General features: G+C 42.1%; 1 protein-coding gene across 1 annotated transcript in view; it reads left to right on the top strand.

The window, feature by feature from the left end:
• The first annotated feature begins 5,653 nt into the window (after window positions 1-5,653).
• Window positions 5,654-15,367, top strand: part of LOC121443031 (prefoldin subunit 1) — a 51,240-nt gene continuing 41,526 nt past the window's right edge. The window contains exons 1-2 of the mRNA XM_041644719.1: window positions 5,654-5,778; window positions 9,560-9,726. Coding sequence (XP_041500653.1) covers window positions 5,746-5,778; window positions 9,560-9,726 — 200 coding nt within the window. The 5' untranslated portion in view covers window positions 5,654-5,745. The remainder of the gene's footprint in view (window positions 5,779-9,559; window positions 9,727-15,367) is intronic.

Genomic DNA, 15,367 nt, shown 5'->3' with positions numbered 1-15,367 from the left:
TAGGTTGTCACCTTTACCTGCTTAGCTGCATCATCAGCTTGCTGTTTTGTTTTTTTTTTAACTGTACAGACAAGAAAGAACTAAAATAAGGTACTGGGTCCCTCCCCCACTTCTCTGTGGGCCCCAGAATACACACGGTACACATAAACTCACACTGGCACACACACACATCAATTAAAAAAGAAAGAGCCAGTGTGGCAAATGCCTTTAATCCCAGCTCTCCAGAGGCAAAGGCAGGCAGGTCTCTGTGTCAGGATAGCCAGAGCTATGTCTGTGCACCATATGCTTGCAGTACCCACAGAGACCAGAAGAGAGCGTCTGACCCCCAGAACTGCAATTACAGAAGGTTATGAGCTGCCATTTGGATGCTGGGAATTAAACCTAGGTCCTCTGGAAGGGACCCAGGGCAGTCAGTGCTCTTAGCCACTTAACTATCTTTCCAGGCCCTGTAATTTAAAAACAAAAACAAAATACAGTTTGGGAGGAGGGGCAGGTTGAGACAGGGTCTCTTGTAACCTGTACTGATCTGGAACTTGCTAGGGATACAGCCTAGACTGACCTTGAACCTCTGGTCTTCTGGCCTGCTCTTCCAAATGCTGGAATTACAGGCAGGAGTCACTACTTCCTGCTTCTTTTAAAATATAATGCAGTTAAATTCCATTTTGTGCTTAATATCTGTAAAATCAGAATAATCTAAAAAGTCATTGAAGTTGAAATTGGTTTTAAAATAGAAGTAATATCTAACATAGACTGTAAAATAATTTTTGTTTGTTTTTTGAGACAGGTTTTTTTTCTGTGTAACAGCCCTGGCTGTTCTGGAACTCACGCTGTAGACCAGGCTGGCCTTGAACTCACAGAGATCCTCCTGCCTCTGCCTCCTGAGAGCTGGGATTAAAGGTGTATACTACCACTGCCCAGCATAAAACAATTTTTATATATTCAGCAATTTTATTTTATGCGAATTGTTTTATTTCTAGATTTGCTTTTTTTGTTTTTGTTTGTTTTTATTTTGTTTTGTTTTATCGAGACAGGGTTTCTCTGTATAACAGCCCTAGCTGTCCTGGAACTCACTCTGTAGACCAGACTGGCCTCGAACTCACAGAAATCTGCTGAGAAGCTAATAGAAGCTTCTCATGGTAGCTCTTATAAAGGAAACATTTAATTGTGATAGTCTGCTTACAGCCCAGAGGTTCAGTTCATCATGACAGGGGCCATGGCAGTGTGCAGGCAGACACAGTGCTGGCTACATCTTGACCAAAAGGCAGCAGGAAGTCAACTTACACACTGGTCAGTATCCCGAGTATATGAAACCTCAAAACCTGCCCTTACAGAGACACACCTCCTCCAACAAGGTCATACCTCTTAAAGTACCATTCCCTATGAGATTGTGGGATTATGGAATTATGGGGGACAATTACATTCAAACTACCACACCCCCCATCCCACTGCCAAAAAAGGAGCCCATTAATATATGCCATTTGATATAAAGCACACATCAAAATATAGTTTTTTTAGTTTTATCTATTAGCTTCTCATATTCTAATTTTTAACAAATCTAGAAATAGCTGGACAGTGGTGGCGCACCCCTTTAAGCCCAGCATTTGGATGGGCACACGCTGCCCTTTGCACACAGGTGCACATACACCCACATGCACACCTGCACATGCTGCCCTCTGCATACAGGTGCACATACACCCACATGCACACCTGCACACGCTGCCCTCTGCACACAGTTGCACATACACCCCCATGTACACATACACACGCTGCCCTCTGCACACATAAGAATTTGGAAATAAGCAATATGAAAACATATAGTGGCTTCCAATCACACTCAAAATGACATTCTAATCTAACCATACGAGGTCTTTCACCATCCAACCTCATCTGTCTCTACACTGATATCTTCTACCATCCTGCTACATTGATTCTTTTTATTTTCTTAACATGCCAACCTTGTCCCTCTTTAAACCGTGTTTGTGAGATTATGCGTGTATGTGAGTGATTGAGTGCATGCAGAAGACAGAGGACAATTCAGGGTATGGTTCTGTAGGTACCACTACACACACACACACACACACACACACACACACACACACACTTTTAACCATGTATGTTTGTGTCCGTCTGTCTGCCTATATGCCACATATATGCGAGTGTCTGTGAACACCACAATCATTAGATCTCCTGAGATGGAGTCACAAGCAATTATTATAAGTCTCCTGATCTGGGTGCTAGAATTTGAACTCAGGTCCCCTTAATTGATGAGCTGTCTCTCCAATCCCCCAACTTTTTATTCCTTCAAGAGAAGGTTTCTTCCTGGAACTCTCCAGATAGCCTGGCTGGCCCACAAGTGCTTAGTCTGTCTCTACCTTCCCAGTGCTAAATGCTCTGATTTATTATTTTCATTGATTCTGGGCACCAAACTCAGGTTCTTATGCAAGGCAAATTCACTTTACCAAATGAGCTATCACCTCGGTCCCAAATTCTCTGCTCTTTTCTTTTCCTCTGTCTAGAACGCTCTTTTGACAATTCTTTGCTGGCTCCATTTATTATTATTATTATTATTATTATTATTATTATTATTATTAATTTGTTTTTTGAGACAGGGTTTTTCTGTGTAGTCTGTAGTTCTGTCCTGGAACTTGCTGTGTAAACCAGGCTTGAACTCACAGAGATCCACCTGCCTCTACCTTCTGAGTGCTGGAATTAAAGGCGTGCACCACTGCCTTTTTAATATTTTTAATTTTTCATGTGTCTTTGTATTTCACCTTCATATATGTGTGTTTACCTATATGTGTCTGCTGATGTGGAGTTACAGACAATTGTGTGCTGCTATGTGCTCTTGACAGCTGAGCCATCGCTCTAGTCTCATCCCTACACCTACACACACACACACACACACACACACACACACACACACTCACAGACACACCTGATAAATATAGTCTGGAGCTCATAAATTTCAGCTGGGCTGTGGTAGCACATGCCTTTAATCCTAGCACTCGGGAGGTAGAGGCAGGCAGATCTCTGAGTTTGAGGCCAGCCTGGTCTACAGAGTAAATCCCAGGACAGCCGGGGCTACACAGAGAAACCCTGCCTCAAAAAACAAAACAAATTCCCCACCCCCTAAAAGAGGAAGCCATTCACAAAGATGTTTCTTTTATTCTTGTATTTAAACCATATCGCCCTGGATGGTCTGAACAAAGATTAAGCGGATCTATCTCCCCAGTGCTAGGATCAAAACATTCCAAGAGAGAGCCAGCAGATGTTCTCAATAAAAGAAGTCGCATCCAGGAAATCTCGGGTTTGGGGCGTTGTGAAGAAAATCTACAGCACTTACATTGAATATGCTCTAATTGCACTCAGTATAAAGTAATTTCGAAATTATGGAAAAGAGCAAATGGATTTGAAAATGACCAAGTGGAATTTTTTCCCCCTGATTTTTGAGGCAGAATTTATCTTTGTAGCCCAGGCTGGCCTAAGTAGAATTTTAGAAACTACAGTTTAACAGGACTTGGAGGTGCATAGCTATGATGCTGGTATTTGGGAGGCTGAAGCAGGAGGATTAGCTTAAGCTAGCATGGGCTACAGAGTAAAATTCTGTCTCAAAAGAACAAAATAAAAACTAAATTAAACATTAAAGTTTGTGGTTATTGAAGTAAAAACGCAATGGATGAGTGAAATGATAAAGGAGACACAGTTGAAGAGATAATCCTTAAACTGGTGAGGTGAGTTATAGGAAACCGTGTTCCAGCTCAGAGATCGGAAAGTACCCAAGTGTAAAGCAGAGGTTGGGAGATGTGGGTGCTTCAACATACTTCTCGTTAGACACTGGCTGTGTATTCGCTAGAATTATATAAGTCCTTACATTAAAGAAGTATATGGTGTGCCAAGCAGAGATGAGAGAATGACAGACAAAGAAAGCCAAAATATATTTCTGTATAAGATCCCAGTTGGTATCCTGCCCCTTTCTCTTTCCTGGCATGGTGTTCCAGCTTACACTGGCCTGGAATCATGAGCAGACTGCCCTTAAATTCATGGTGATCCTTCGGCCTCAGCTTCCCGGGATCACAGGCACAGGCTAGCATGCTTGACCCTCATCTGCTATTTTTTCATTTTTTTTTTGAGACAAGTCTCATGCAGTCCAAGCTGATCCCCAACTCTCTATGCTTCTGAGGATAACTTGAACTCTTTTAATTTTAAAAAGATTTCTTATTATTATTTTAAATTATGTATTTGTTATTTGTGTGTGTGTGTGTGTGTGTGTGTGTGTGAGAGAGAGAGAGAGAGAGAGAGAGAGAGAGAGAGAGAGAGAGAGACTATATGAGCACAGGTGCCTGCAGAGTCTAGTGTTGGATTCCCCTGGAACTGGAGATAAGCTCATTGTCAGTCTTCTGACATGGTGCTGAGAGTCAAGCATCAAGCTCTGGTCCTCTGGAAGAGGAGTACATGCTCTGACCCATCTCTCCAGTTCCTAGTTGTAATTTAAAATTTGCATTTGTTGGAAACAACCTAAATGCCCCTCGACCGAAGAATGGATAAGGAAAATGTGGTACATCTACACAATGAAGTACTACACAGCAGAAAAAAATAACGACATCTTGAATTTTGCAGGCAAATGGATGGATCTAGAAAACATCATATTGGGTGAGGTAACTCAGACCCACAAAGACAAATATATGCACTCACTCATAAGTGGTTTTTAGACATAAAGCAAAGAAAACCAGCCTACAATTCACAATCCCAGAGAACCTAGATAGCAGAGAGGGCCTTAAGAGAGACATACATGGATCTAACCTACGTGGGAAGTAGAAAAAGACAAGCTCTCCTGAGTAAATTGGGAGCATGGGGACCATGTGAGAGGGTAGAAGGGGAGGGGAGAGGAAGGGAGGGGATCAGAGAAAAATGTATAGCTCAATAAAATCAACAATAAAAATTTTTTTAAATTGCATTTATTTATTGTATATGTGTGTGCATAAGCCCGTGCAGGGGCGCAAACATGGAAGTCAGAGGATAACTTGTGGGAGTCAGGTCTCTGCACCACTTGGGTTCTTGGAATTGAACTCATGTAGGCAGGCTTGGGGGCAAGCACTTTTATTCCCTGTGCATCTTGCTGATCTGATCTTGAACTTCTGATCCTCCTGCCTCCACCCATTTAGCGTTTGGATCACAGGCATTCACCATCACGCCTATTTTATGCGGGGTTGTGGCTCAATCTCATTGTTTCACGTGCGCCGGGCAAGTACTCTGCCAATTGAACTGCATCTCCAGCCAGGAATCTGATTTCAACTATCAAATACGGCTTGTTTTGAAAAGTGCTGTGGTTAGAAGATCTTTGAGGAGTCTTTAGCAGAATTAAGTTTCGGTGATTGGAAGCTGGGGCCTTTATACATCCCTGACAGCACAGGGATTACCTGAAGGACTGTGCTTGATGGGTATGAACACACCTGTTCCAATCCCGCAGCTCAAACGAAGATATTTGCCTAATTGTGTGTGGAAGGTAACTAGGAGCCACACCTGAGCGGTTACACGTTTATCAAATTTTATCGGAGTTCCCAATGTTTAGAGCCACTTGTCTCATGACCGAGTGACGGAGTGGAGTAGATATACATTGTGAGAAATCTGGGGTAGGGTTTGATTTATACGCAGGCGCAGAAGGAAGCCTCGCAATTAAACCTGAAAGCGCCCTTCTCCCATCCCTTTCCGGCTTGCAGCTAACGCAGGCGCACAGAGTGCTCCAATATGGCGGCCCCCGTGGATCTGGAGTTGAAGAAGGTAACGGGGGCTTTTGAGCAGACAGAGCCGTCTGTTTGAATGATGAGGCGAGTGGGGACAAGAAGAGAGAGGGGCCCGGAGTCTCGCCGAAGCACAGAGACTGTAGGGGCGGGGGCTGGCTTCCGGAGTCCTGAGACGGGGTCGCTCCGCCTCGGCGGGCCGGGGTTCCCGGGGGCTCTGGCTGGCAGGAGCTGCTTAGGGCGGCTGGGTGAGTGGGCTGCTGTGTGTCCTCATGTCCTGAACGCCAGAGTCATCTCTCAGCCATTCGGAGCCGTCAGGGATCTAATTTAAAAGTAAGAGCTAAAGACAGCGTCTCCCACACATGCCCTTCAAAGTGCTTGCTGGAGCCTGGGCACCTTCTGTAATTCGGTTTCCTTACTTGATTTGAAAAACTACTAGTTCAGCCTTTGCTTTTAGGACATTTATTCTTTACCGTCCCTTGAAAGGCCCTTGTTTCTACACCTCAGAAAACCAGACACTCTTATATCAATGTTCTCATCAAGGCCTTAATCCTCCAGGGCCGTTCTCCTTTTTAAAGAACTCCCCCTCCCCGAGTACAGTAAAGTTTTCCAAATGAGCGGTCAGAGGAATTGGATTTTTTTTTTTGTTCTACCCTTTACTTACAAATGATAATTTGTTGTTATTTTGTTTCTTTTTTTAGAGACAGTATCTCAGTCTGTCCTAGATTGGCCTGGTACTTACTGTGTGTCCAGGTTGGCCTAGAACTCCAGGCTGGCTTCCTGCCTCAGCCTCTTGAGTTCTGGAGTTACAGTCTCTAGTCAAATGCTGGTTAATTGGAAACATTTTTGCCACTTAAAAGTCTTAGGACCCTAACACTACTAAGAACTCCTTTGTGGAGATTTGGCAATAATTAGAAAGCTCCCTATAATTCATTAAGTTTAAATCTACTTTTCTAGAAAGGTAACCTTCTAGTGTTTTTTTTTTTTTTTTTTTTTGGTATGTGATTTGTTTGTTTGGTTTGGTCAGACCCTGTACCCCTAATTTCTTTTGTGCTGCTACCTCCTGAATATTAGGGTAACAGATGTGTGCTAAGGTCACTGGCAGGAAAAGGCCTAAAAGATTGAACCCCAGGCAGCAAGATGGGTTAGTGGGTGAAGGCTTTTGCCTGTTTAAGTTCTGTCCCTGGAACCCATGGTGAAAGAGAGAGGAGCTCAGGGTTGTTCTGCAATGTCTCAGAGGCAGCACATTGGCCCGTACTCACTCAAACACACAATGTCTCAGAGGCACACCGCAGCACGCTGGCCCGTACTCAGGCACACAATGTCTCAGAGGCAGACCGCAGCACGCTGGCCCGTACTCAAACACACAATAATAAATTCATTTCAAAAGTAGCAGAGGCAGGCGGATCTCTGTGAGTTCGAGACCAGCCTGGTCTACAGAGCTAGTTCCAGGACAGGCTCCAAAGCCACAGAGAAACCCTGTCTCGAAAAACAAACAAACAAACAAACAAAAAAAAAGTAGAGTTTAGAATTTGGTATTATCATAACAGTATGTTTTCTAGGTGAGCAGCATATATTAAAATATTATATATTTTTATTTATGTGTGTGTGTGTGAGAGAGAGAGAGAGAAAAAGAGAGACATCTTCAAGTTGCTTAGGGGAGGTCAGAGAATAACTTATGGGAGGTGGTTCAGGTGGTTCCTGGGGATTGAACCCTGGTCATCAGGCCTTTAGGCAAGAAGAGCCTTCTCACTGACCCAGATTCTGCTTTTGTTTTGTTTTGTTTTCCCTTAAAGACAGGGTCTCATGTAGTCTGGGCTGACCTGGAACTTGGCTATGTAGTTGGCATGCAGCACTTACCCAGTCTCCCCAGTTCCAGGAATTGCACCCAGGGCTTCCTGCATTCAAGGCAGGGACTGTTCATCTTTTATTCTGAGATAAGGTCACTCACTGGGACCTAGGGATTGCCTCTTTGACTAGATTGTCTAGTTAATGAGCTTCAAGGATTCTCTTTTTTTTTCTCTGCCTCCATGCCTAGCATTCAACAAGTTGTATTTTTATGTATGTGGGCATCTTGCTTGCATGGATGTCTGTTTACCATATGTGTACAGCCCCCTTGAGCCTTGGATCACCCTAAAACTGTAGTTACAGGTGGTTGTGAGCTGCTATGTGGGTACTAGGAACCAAACCCAGGTCCTCTACAGGAACATTGAATGCTCTTAGTCCTTGAGCCCTCCCTCCACTCCCAAGCTCAACTTTCTTTGTGGGTCATGGGGAGTGAACCTTAAGTCAACTGACTGAATGTTTCCCGAGCTCCCAGTAACATATTAAGTAGCTGCCTCTGGTTAACCTCTGTTTAAGCAATGGGACAGCTGAAATAGCTGTTGTTGCTAATAAAAGAAGTCACTTGTTATTGTTCTGGGGATGCTAAGTATGTGGGTCTTGCTCTTTGCCATTCTCGACTTGAAACTTGTAAACTTAATCTTACACAGCATTCTCTCATGCTGTAAATTGCAGCTCTTTATTTATTTATTTATTTATTTATTTATTTATTTTGTTTTTCGAGACAGAGTTTCTCTGTAGCTTTGTTGCCTGTCCCGGGACTAGCTCTTGTAGACCAGGCTGGCCTCGAACTCGCAGAGATCCGCCTGCCTCTGCCTCCCGAGTGCTGGGATTAAAGGCGTGCACTATTTTTTTCTTTTTCCTTTTTGAGACAGGAACTCACCATGTAGCCCTGACTAGCTAGAACTTACTGTGTAGACCAGCCTGGTCTTGAAATCACAAGAAATCCTCCTGCCTCTTCCTACCCTTAGTGCTTGGATTCAAAGTGTGCACCTCTATCCATGGCATGTAAATCTCAGATGTATGTGAGTGTGGGTACACACGTCATGATGCTAGTGTGTGGTCAGAGTGTGAGGAGGTCAGAATATAATTTTGGGGAGCTGGTTTTCTTTTATCATGTGGATTCAGGTTCCAGAGATGGAACTCAGGTTATTGGGCTTGGTAGTAAGAACCTTTGCCTGCTGAGCCATTTCATGGACCTCTGTCTACCTACCTGACTGTCTGTTTCTGTCTGTCCATGTATCTATCCACCCATCTATAGATCTTTTTTTTTTTAAATTGCATTTGTGTGTGTGCGCGCGCGCTCTCAAGGGTGAGTGCTGATATGGTGTGCCAGGGTGCACACGTGGAGGTCAGGGGACAGCTTGAGGGAGTCAGTTCTCTCTTACCGTGTAGCACCCAGGGATCAAATTTAGGCCCTTAGGCTTGGTGTCAAGTGCCTTTATCTGCTAAGCCAATCTCACTGACCCTAAAAAAAGTTCTTTTTTGGGACAAGGTGTCTTATAGCCCAGATGGCCTTGGATATCTTGTGTCTGAGTCCTCACTACTCCCAATCCTCTGCTTCTACCTCCCAGCTATTAGTGTTACAGGCCTGAGACACCAGCTCTTGAGTCTCCAGCCAGGATTTTGAAATGATGTGAAGTGCTTTGAATTCTAGGTATATAATACAGATGTAGTGAATTGTTCCTTTTACAGTTCTTGCTTTGGATCTCTGAGCTTTATCCCCTGAGTATTTTATTTATTTTTATTACTCTTTAGTTATTTGAAATACGGTTGTTATTTAATGGACTTTTGCTTGTTCATTTGATCACGTTGTCTGAATAGGGTACCTTTAGAATTTAGCATAGTATTAGAATTCTGTTGACTCTCATTTGTGCTTATTTGGTAAGTTTGACAACTTTGGTTAGTGTGTTCTGTTTTAATAAATCTGGCTTTGACCTAAATGTTTCCTTTCTAAATCAGGGTCTTGTTTTCCTTAGGCCTTCACAGAGCTTCAAGCCAAAGTTATTGATACTCAGCAGAAGGTGAAGCTTGCAGACCTACAGATTGAACAGCTAAACAGAACGAAAAAGCATGCGCACCTCACAGACACAGAGATTATGACGCTGGTAGATGAGACCAACATGTATGAAGGCGTTGGAAGGATGTGAGTAAAGCACGGCTGTCGTCCTGCTTTCGTGTGAATTAAATGGTGGAATTGTTTATTTTAAAACTTGGGTTAAAACTTAGGAAAGCTTCCTTTTTTTTTATTTTCTTTTTAAGGACACGGTTTCTCTGTATATTCCTGGCCATCCTGGATCTCACACTGTGTATAGCTCTTTTGTCTGTCTCCCATGTCCATGGAGTTTTTGGGTTCCCTAGGAACTAGAGTTGTAGGTGTTTGTGAGTCTCCTGATGTAGATGCTGGGAACTGAACTTGGGCCATCTGCAAGAGCAGCTAGGACTCTTAACTGCTGAACCATCACTGCACCCCCTCTCCTTTTAAAAAAGTACTATTAATTATGTATGTATGGTGTGTCTGTGTATTGGTCTGTGCAAGTGAGTGCAGGTGCCCCCTTTGTAATAATTATCAACTATTTATTTAAAGAAAATTTAATGAGAGGAAATTGAGTTTGCTGAGAAAGGAAAAGCACTCACTTGCACTTGAGAATTTGAGTGGGCTAATGAGGGGGGAAAGGGCTTATTAATATAATTAACCACTATGTTACAATTTTTTTTCTATCACAAACATATTCTCCTTATAAGAAAAATTAAGTCTGCTTTATATTTCTGAGAAAATGAAGAATGGGAAAGCCCTTGTGTATGGGCCACATTCCATTACAGTTAGCTAAAGGGGAAGAGCTGATTTTTTTAAACTGGGGAGTAGGGGTTTCTGTGTCTGCATTGATGTTATGTTCTTACAGACCGTTCCTTTAAGTTTGGAGATCTTTAGAATGGAATCTGACCTCGGTCTCAGGATGACTTCTTTGTGATTGACTGGAAGCAAGCATAACATGTGTAAAATTCTGTAATGACTTTAGAATGACATCATGACAAGGTGACCCTTTCCGTGACAAATTCATTCTTTCTGCTAAGAGAGAAGTGATGATAAATTTTGGATTTGCTTTTTCAAATGAACCACATGCATTTTCTTTTATGTTCACATTTTTCATTTTGTCGTATTGTAAGAGAGTGTGAGTCCCTTTTGTGTTTTTTGTTTGTTTGTTTGTCTTTATTTTTGAGACAGTCTCACTCTAATTTTGTAGTGGAGGGTGACTGAACTCCCGGTCTTCCTGTCTCCATCCACCACGTGCTGAGGTTACAGGTGGAGGGGTGACTGAACTGTTCCTCCGGCCTCCATCCACCATGTGCTGAGGTTACATGTGGAGGGTGACTGAACTCCTGGTCCTCCGGCCTCCATCCACCACGTGCTGAGATTATAGGTGGAGGGTGACTGAACTCCCGGTCTTCCTGTCTTCATCCACCATGTGCTGAGGTTACAGGTGGAGGGTGACTGAACTCCTGGTCCTCCGGCCTCCATCCACCATGTGCTGAGATTGCAGGTGCTCAGTGTTGGCTCCAGTCTGTGAGGTTGTTAATGGTACTGAAAAGAATGAGAACAAAATAGAACCCTTGATTGTGTGTCTGTGTAGTGTGAAATACATTGCTGGCATTCACCGGAGGTAATTTTATCCCTCAATTTGAATATCCTTAGGTCTTAACAGTAATGCTAGCCTGTTAGTATCCTTGGATTTCACATTATTACTTTAGCCTTTGTTTATAACAGCCAAAGATTTTATTATTATTATTTTTTAAATGTTCTCTCTATGGAGCTGTGGAGTTCTGACTGGCCTGGAACACACTATGTACACCAAACTGTCCTTGAACTCACAGGGAACCATTTGCCCCTGCATCCTGAGTGCTGGGATTATACACGTACCCCCATGCCCAGCATTTTGTTCTTTCTTGAGACAGGGCTTCATGTAGCTGAGGCTAGCTTCCTGCTAGTTTCTGATCTTGTATCTTCCAAGGGCTAGGATGATTGGGATGTGCTGCCCTGAAATTAATGTTTGCAATTAAAAAAAGTTTTAATTGTTTTATGTTTGACTTAAAGAATCAAAACTAGGTGGGAAGTAGAAAAAGACAAGATCTTCTGAGTAAATTGGGACCTTGGGAGAGGGTTGAAGTGGAGGGGAGAGGCAGGGAGGGGAGCAGAGAAAAAGTAGAGCTCAATAAAAATCAATAAAATGGAAAAAAAAAAGAATTAAAACTAGGGCTTTATTCACGTCAGACAAGTCCTTAGCCACTAAGCTGCATCCTCAGCCCTGAAGTTTTGTATCTAATTAGAATAATGTCATTTAGTAAACATTCTGCATATGAGGTAGGAATTACTGTTTTCTCATTCTGTCCAAAATTCTACCGATAGGTTGTATTTCATGCAAAGAGTGTAAGGCTTATGTCTAAGTAGTTAATGATAGAGTGGTATTATTTCATACGAGCTCCGTTTCTTAAGAGAAATGTGTGGTTTTAGAGTTTTGGATGAGCCTTGGTTTTAAGATGAGCGTCTTGGTGATCTGCACTTGATGCAGTGTGAGTCTGCCCTGTGCTGCGAGGCACGTAGGGCGTGTGAGGTAACCGCATCTGCTGTTGGCCAGCGTATTGGTGCCTCAGAGCAGGAGAGACTTGCTGAGTGCCAATCTGGTCATGAGGATGTTCTCTTTCCTGATGCCAACCCTGGAATACCTACTTCTGAATTTATGGTCTTGAGTAATCTTGAGCCTAACATTGTTTTTTATTTCTTTAATCCTAGCCTTTACCTTCCTTTTGAATGCTGCTTGAGAATTCTAATTACATGGGTTTACCCCCATTTTTATTTTTAAATGATTTTAGAATCTAAAACTCTGCTTTTTTTTAGAGCCAGCCATAGGTTTTTCTACTTTTCTTTTAACCCACAACTACTATTTTTCTGTTTGTTTGATCTTTTTTATAGTGCAGTGTATTGAACTGTGAGCCGCATACCTGCTAGACAGGTGCTATATCACTGATCTACATTCTCAAGTTTTTTGTTGTTGTTGAGATAGGGTCTCTTGTAGCCCAGGCTAGCCTGAATTTATTATTGTAGCCTTGATCATGTTGAGCTCCTATCACCTACCCTTTGCTCCCAAGAGTGCGATTATGGGAGAACTAATCGTACAGTACCGCTCATCCTGTCTGCTGACATCCGTTCCTCACAGTGCCAGAATCGATCTTTCCTCGCAGAACCTTTATTTATCCTCTGTTACTGTGGGAGAAAGTCTAAACTTGTTAGCCTCACATTCATGACCATATATCCTGTTTTTTTGTTTGTTTGTTTGTTTTTTTTTTTTTTGGTTTTTCGAGACAGGGTTTCTCTGTTGTTTTGGAGCCTGTCTTGGAACTAGCTCTTGTAGACCAGGCTGGTCTCGAACTCACAGAGATCCGCCTGCCTCTGCTTCCCAAGTGCTGGGATTAAAGGCGTGCGCCACCACTGCCCGACTATATATCCTGTTTTTAATTGGCCCATCTAGCCTCAAGTCCTAGGCATTTCGTCTCATGGCCCTGCTTTTTTGTGTTATCTGTTTAGATGGATTTTGAGACTTTGTGGTTTTTAAGTATGCTCTGATTTAATTTAAAAAAAAAGTATGCTCTGATTGATGATTGATTGCTGATGTCTGTCATGGCTGAGGGTAGGAGAGCACTGGCACGTGTACCAGGCGTTTTTACCTTTGTTATATGGGTATTTTGGTTTTTTCTTCCATATATGTCATGTTTTTGTCCTTTTTTTTCGGAAAAGCTTTGCTCATTCTGTTTTTGGCTTTCATATTCTTCTTCCCTTTGTGAAAGGAGCTTGAATACAGCTCAGATCCTGGGATGTCTGGATTTACCCACTCTTTCATCAGCAACACCAGGTTTTTGTTTTGACTCTTAGTAGAACACACTGAGTGTGTCATATGATTTCCCCAATGAGATCAACTCTTTTAAAACCCTGTCCATAGATTACTTTTGACTTCTCCATTCTCTGAATAATGTTTGGTGCAAAATACATGTTAAATAAATATATATTGATTTGAATTAAATTGACTATTTTTCAGCCTAGGATTTTTTGAGTCATTTTTGTTTATGTTGATGTGGAATCTCAGATAGCCCAGGTTGGCCTTAAACTCTGTGTAGTGAGAGTGGTCTTGAACTCCTGATCCTCTTGCCTCTACCTTCTAAGTGCTAGGGTTACAGGCCTGTGCTGCTATGCCTAGCTTCTTGATTCTTTAGAGAAAAGTTATGCTTAAAAAGTGTGAGAGGTTCAAGAATTAGGGTTTATAATCCTATTTTAATGTATGATTTGGTCAAGATGAGATTATAAAAGTAATATGTAAAGCCATGTGTGGTGGTAAATGCCTTAAATCCCAGTACTTGGGAGGCTGAGCAGGAGGATTGAGTTTCTCGTCCAGTTTGGGAGACAGGGAGTTCTAGGCTCGCCTGGTTATACAGTGAGACTGACTTAGAACTGACAAAGGAATTGTTTCTTAGCATTGCTTGATCTGCCTTGATTACTGCTAGGATTACTTCTTTTGAGAAAGTTGACTAATTTTCATTGCCAGTCAGTTTCAGTGTGTCAAAACGGACAACAAAGAAATCCCTAAACCTTCAGAATTATGCTGTAGGCACAATTCCTGGGTAACAAAGGCTGTTCTATACAGTAAATTGCGTCTGACTTTCTTCATCTTCACATCGATGGAAGACAGAGTTTCCTTTTTAGGGTATGTGTGTATTTAAACAGATCTTTGCAATCCCACATGTCCTTCGGCTTATATTTAGAGAGATGGTTGACAGTGTTCAATAACTTCTATGTGGCTATTTTGGGGTTAAAGTCAGGAAAGTCAAGCTGCAGGGTCAGGGAAGAGGAATTCTCTTCACTGTAAGCTCTGAACCTCATTGCTCGAAGCTGTAGCTGTCCGTCTTTTGGGACGGTGCCAGCACATTTTCATTCTCTTACTTCATATTCTTTGGAGAGGCTGTTATGTAGCCTGATACTACTACCACCGATTCCTGGTTCTGCTGCTTAAGCTGTTTGTGAGCTGACCTCACCGCGCTGCTTTGAGAAGTGTGATGAAAGTCACAACTGTGGGACGGTCTGTCTGGAGATTTGCAAGGGTTTGTCTCTGCATCTTCCTAGTGTGCAAGGAGGAATCCAGATTTCAAATAAAAGGGATCTGAATATTTCTTGTATCTTTTTCACAAATAAGAAACAATTTTTAATGTGAGTTTCTTTTTTACTTATATAGGCTCAGGTGAGTTTTTAAAAATAATCTTAATGTTTTGATAAGAATTATATTTAAGTATGCACAAATAACACTTAGCCATGCTAGTGTTTGAAAAGACTGTATATTTATAAACAATAGGTGCAGTTCTGACTGTGGTTTGATGTGAGGACTAGCGTGACACACTGTTGACCAGTGCATAAATAACATTTCTAACTTTCAAAACAGATAAATTGGCCTTTTATTTATCTTTTTTTTTTTTTAACATGGGAGCAACTTGAGTAGATTAGCCTTTGAAAAGAATGATAAGTCCCTTTTTAAAGCTTGAAACTGACTAAAAATAACTTGGTGCCATATTTAGACCAATTTAGAGGTATGCTACCGTTCTGTGGGTATTTTTTACATTAGGAACTAAGAATGAACAATGGTATAAATCCACCAGCTGGATAAGCGTCTAGCAATGCAGAGGTTGCTGGTGGGGAGTGTGGCTATTTCTACTTGTTGAAGTAATTTTACGGTTGATCTTTGTTGGCT

Source organism: Microtus oregoni, unplaced genomic scaffold (assembly GCF_018167655.1).
Source record: "Microtus oregoni isolate MIOR12 unplaced genomic scaffold, Mior012 000098F_ref0000018, whole genome shotgun sequence".
NCBI lineage: Eukaryota > Metazoa > Chordata > Mammalia > Rodentia > Cricetidae > Microtus > Microtus oregoni.
This window is presented reverse-complemented; position numbering and strand designations above follow the sequence as displayed.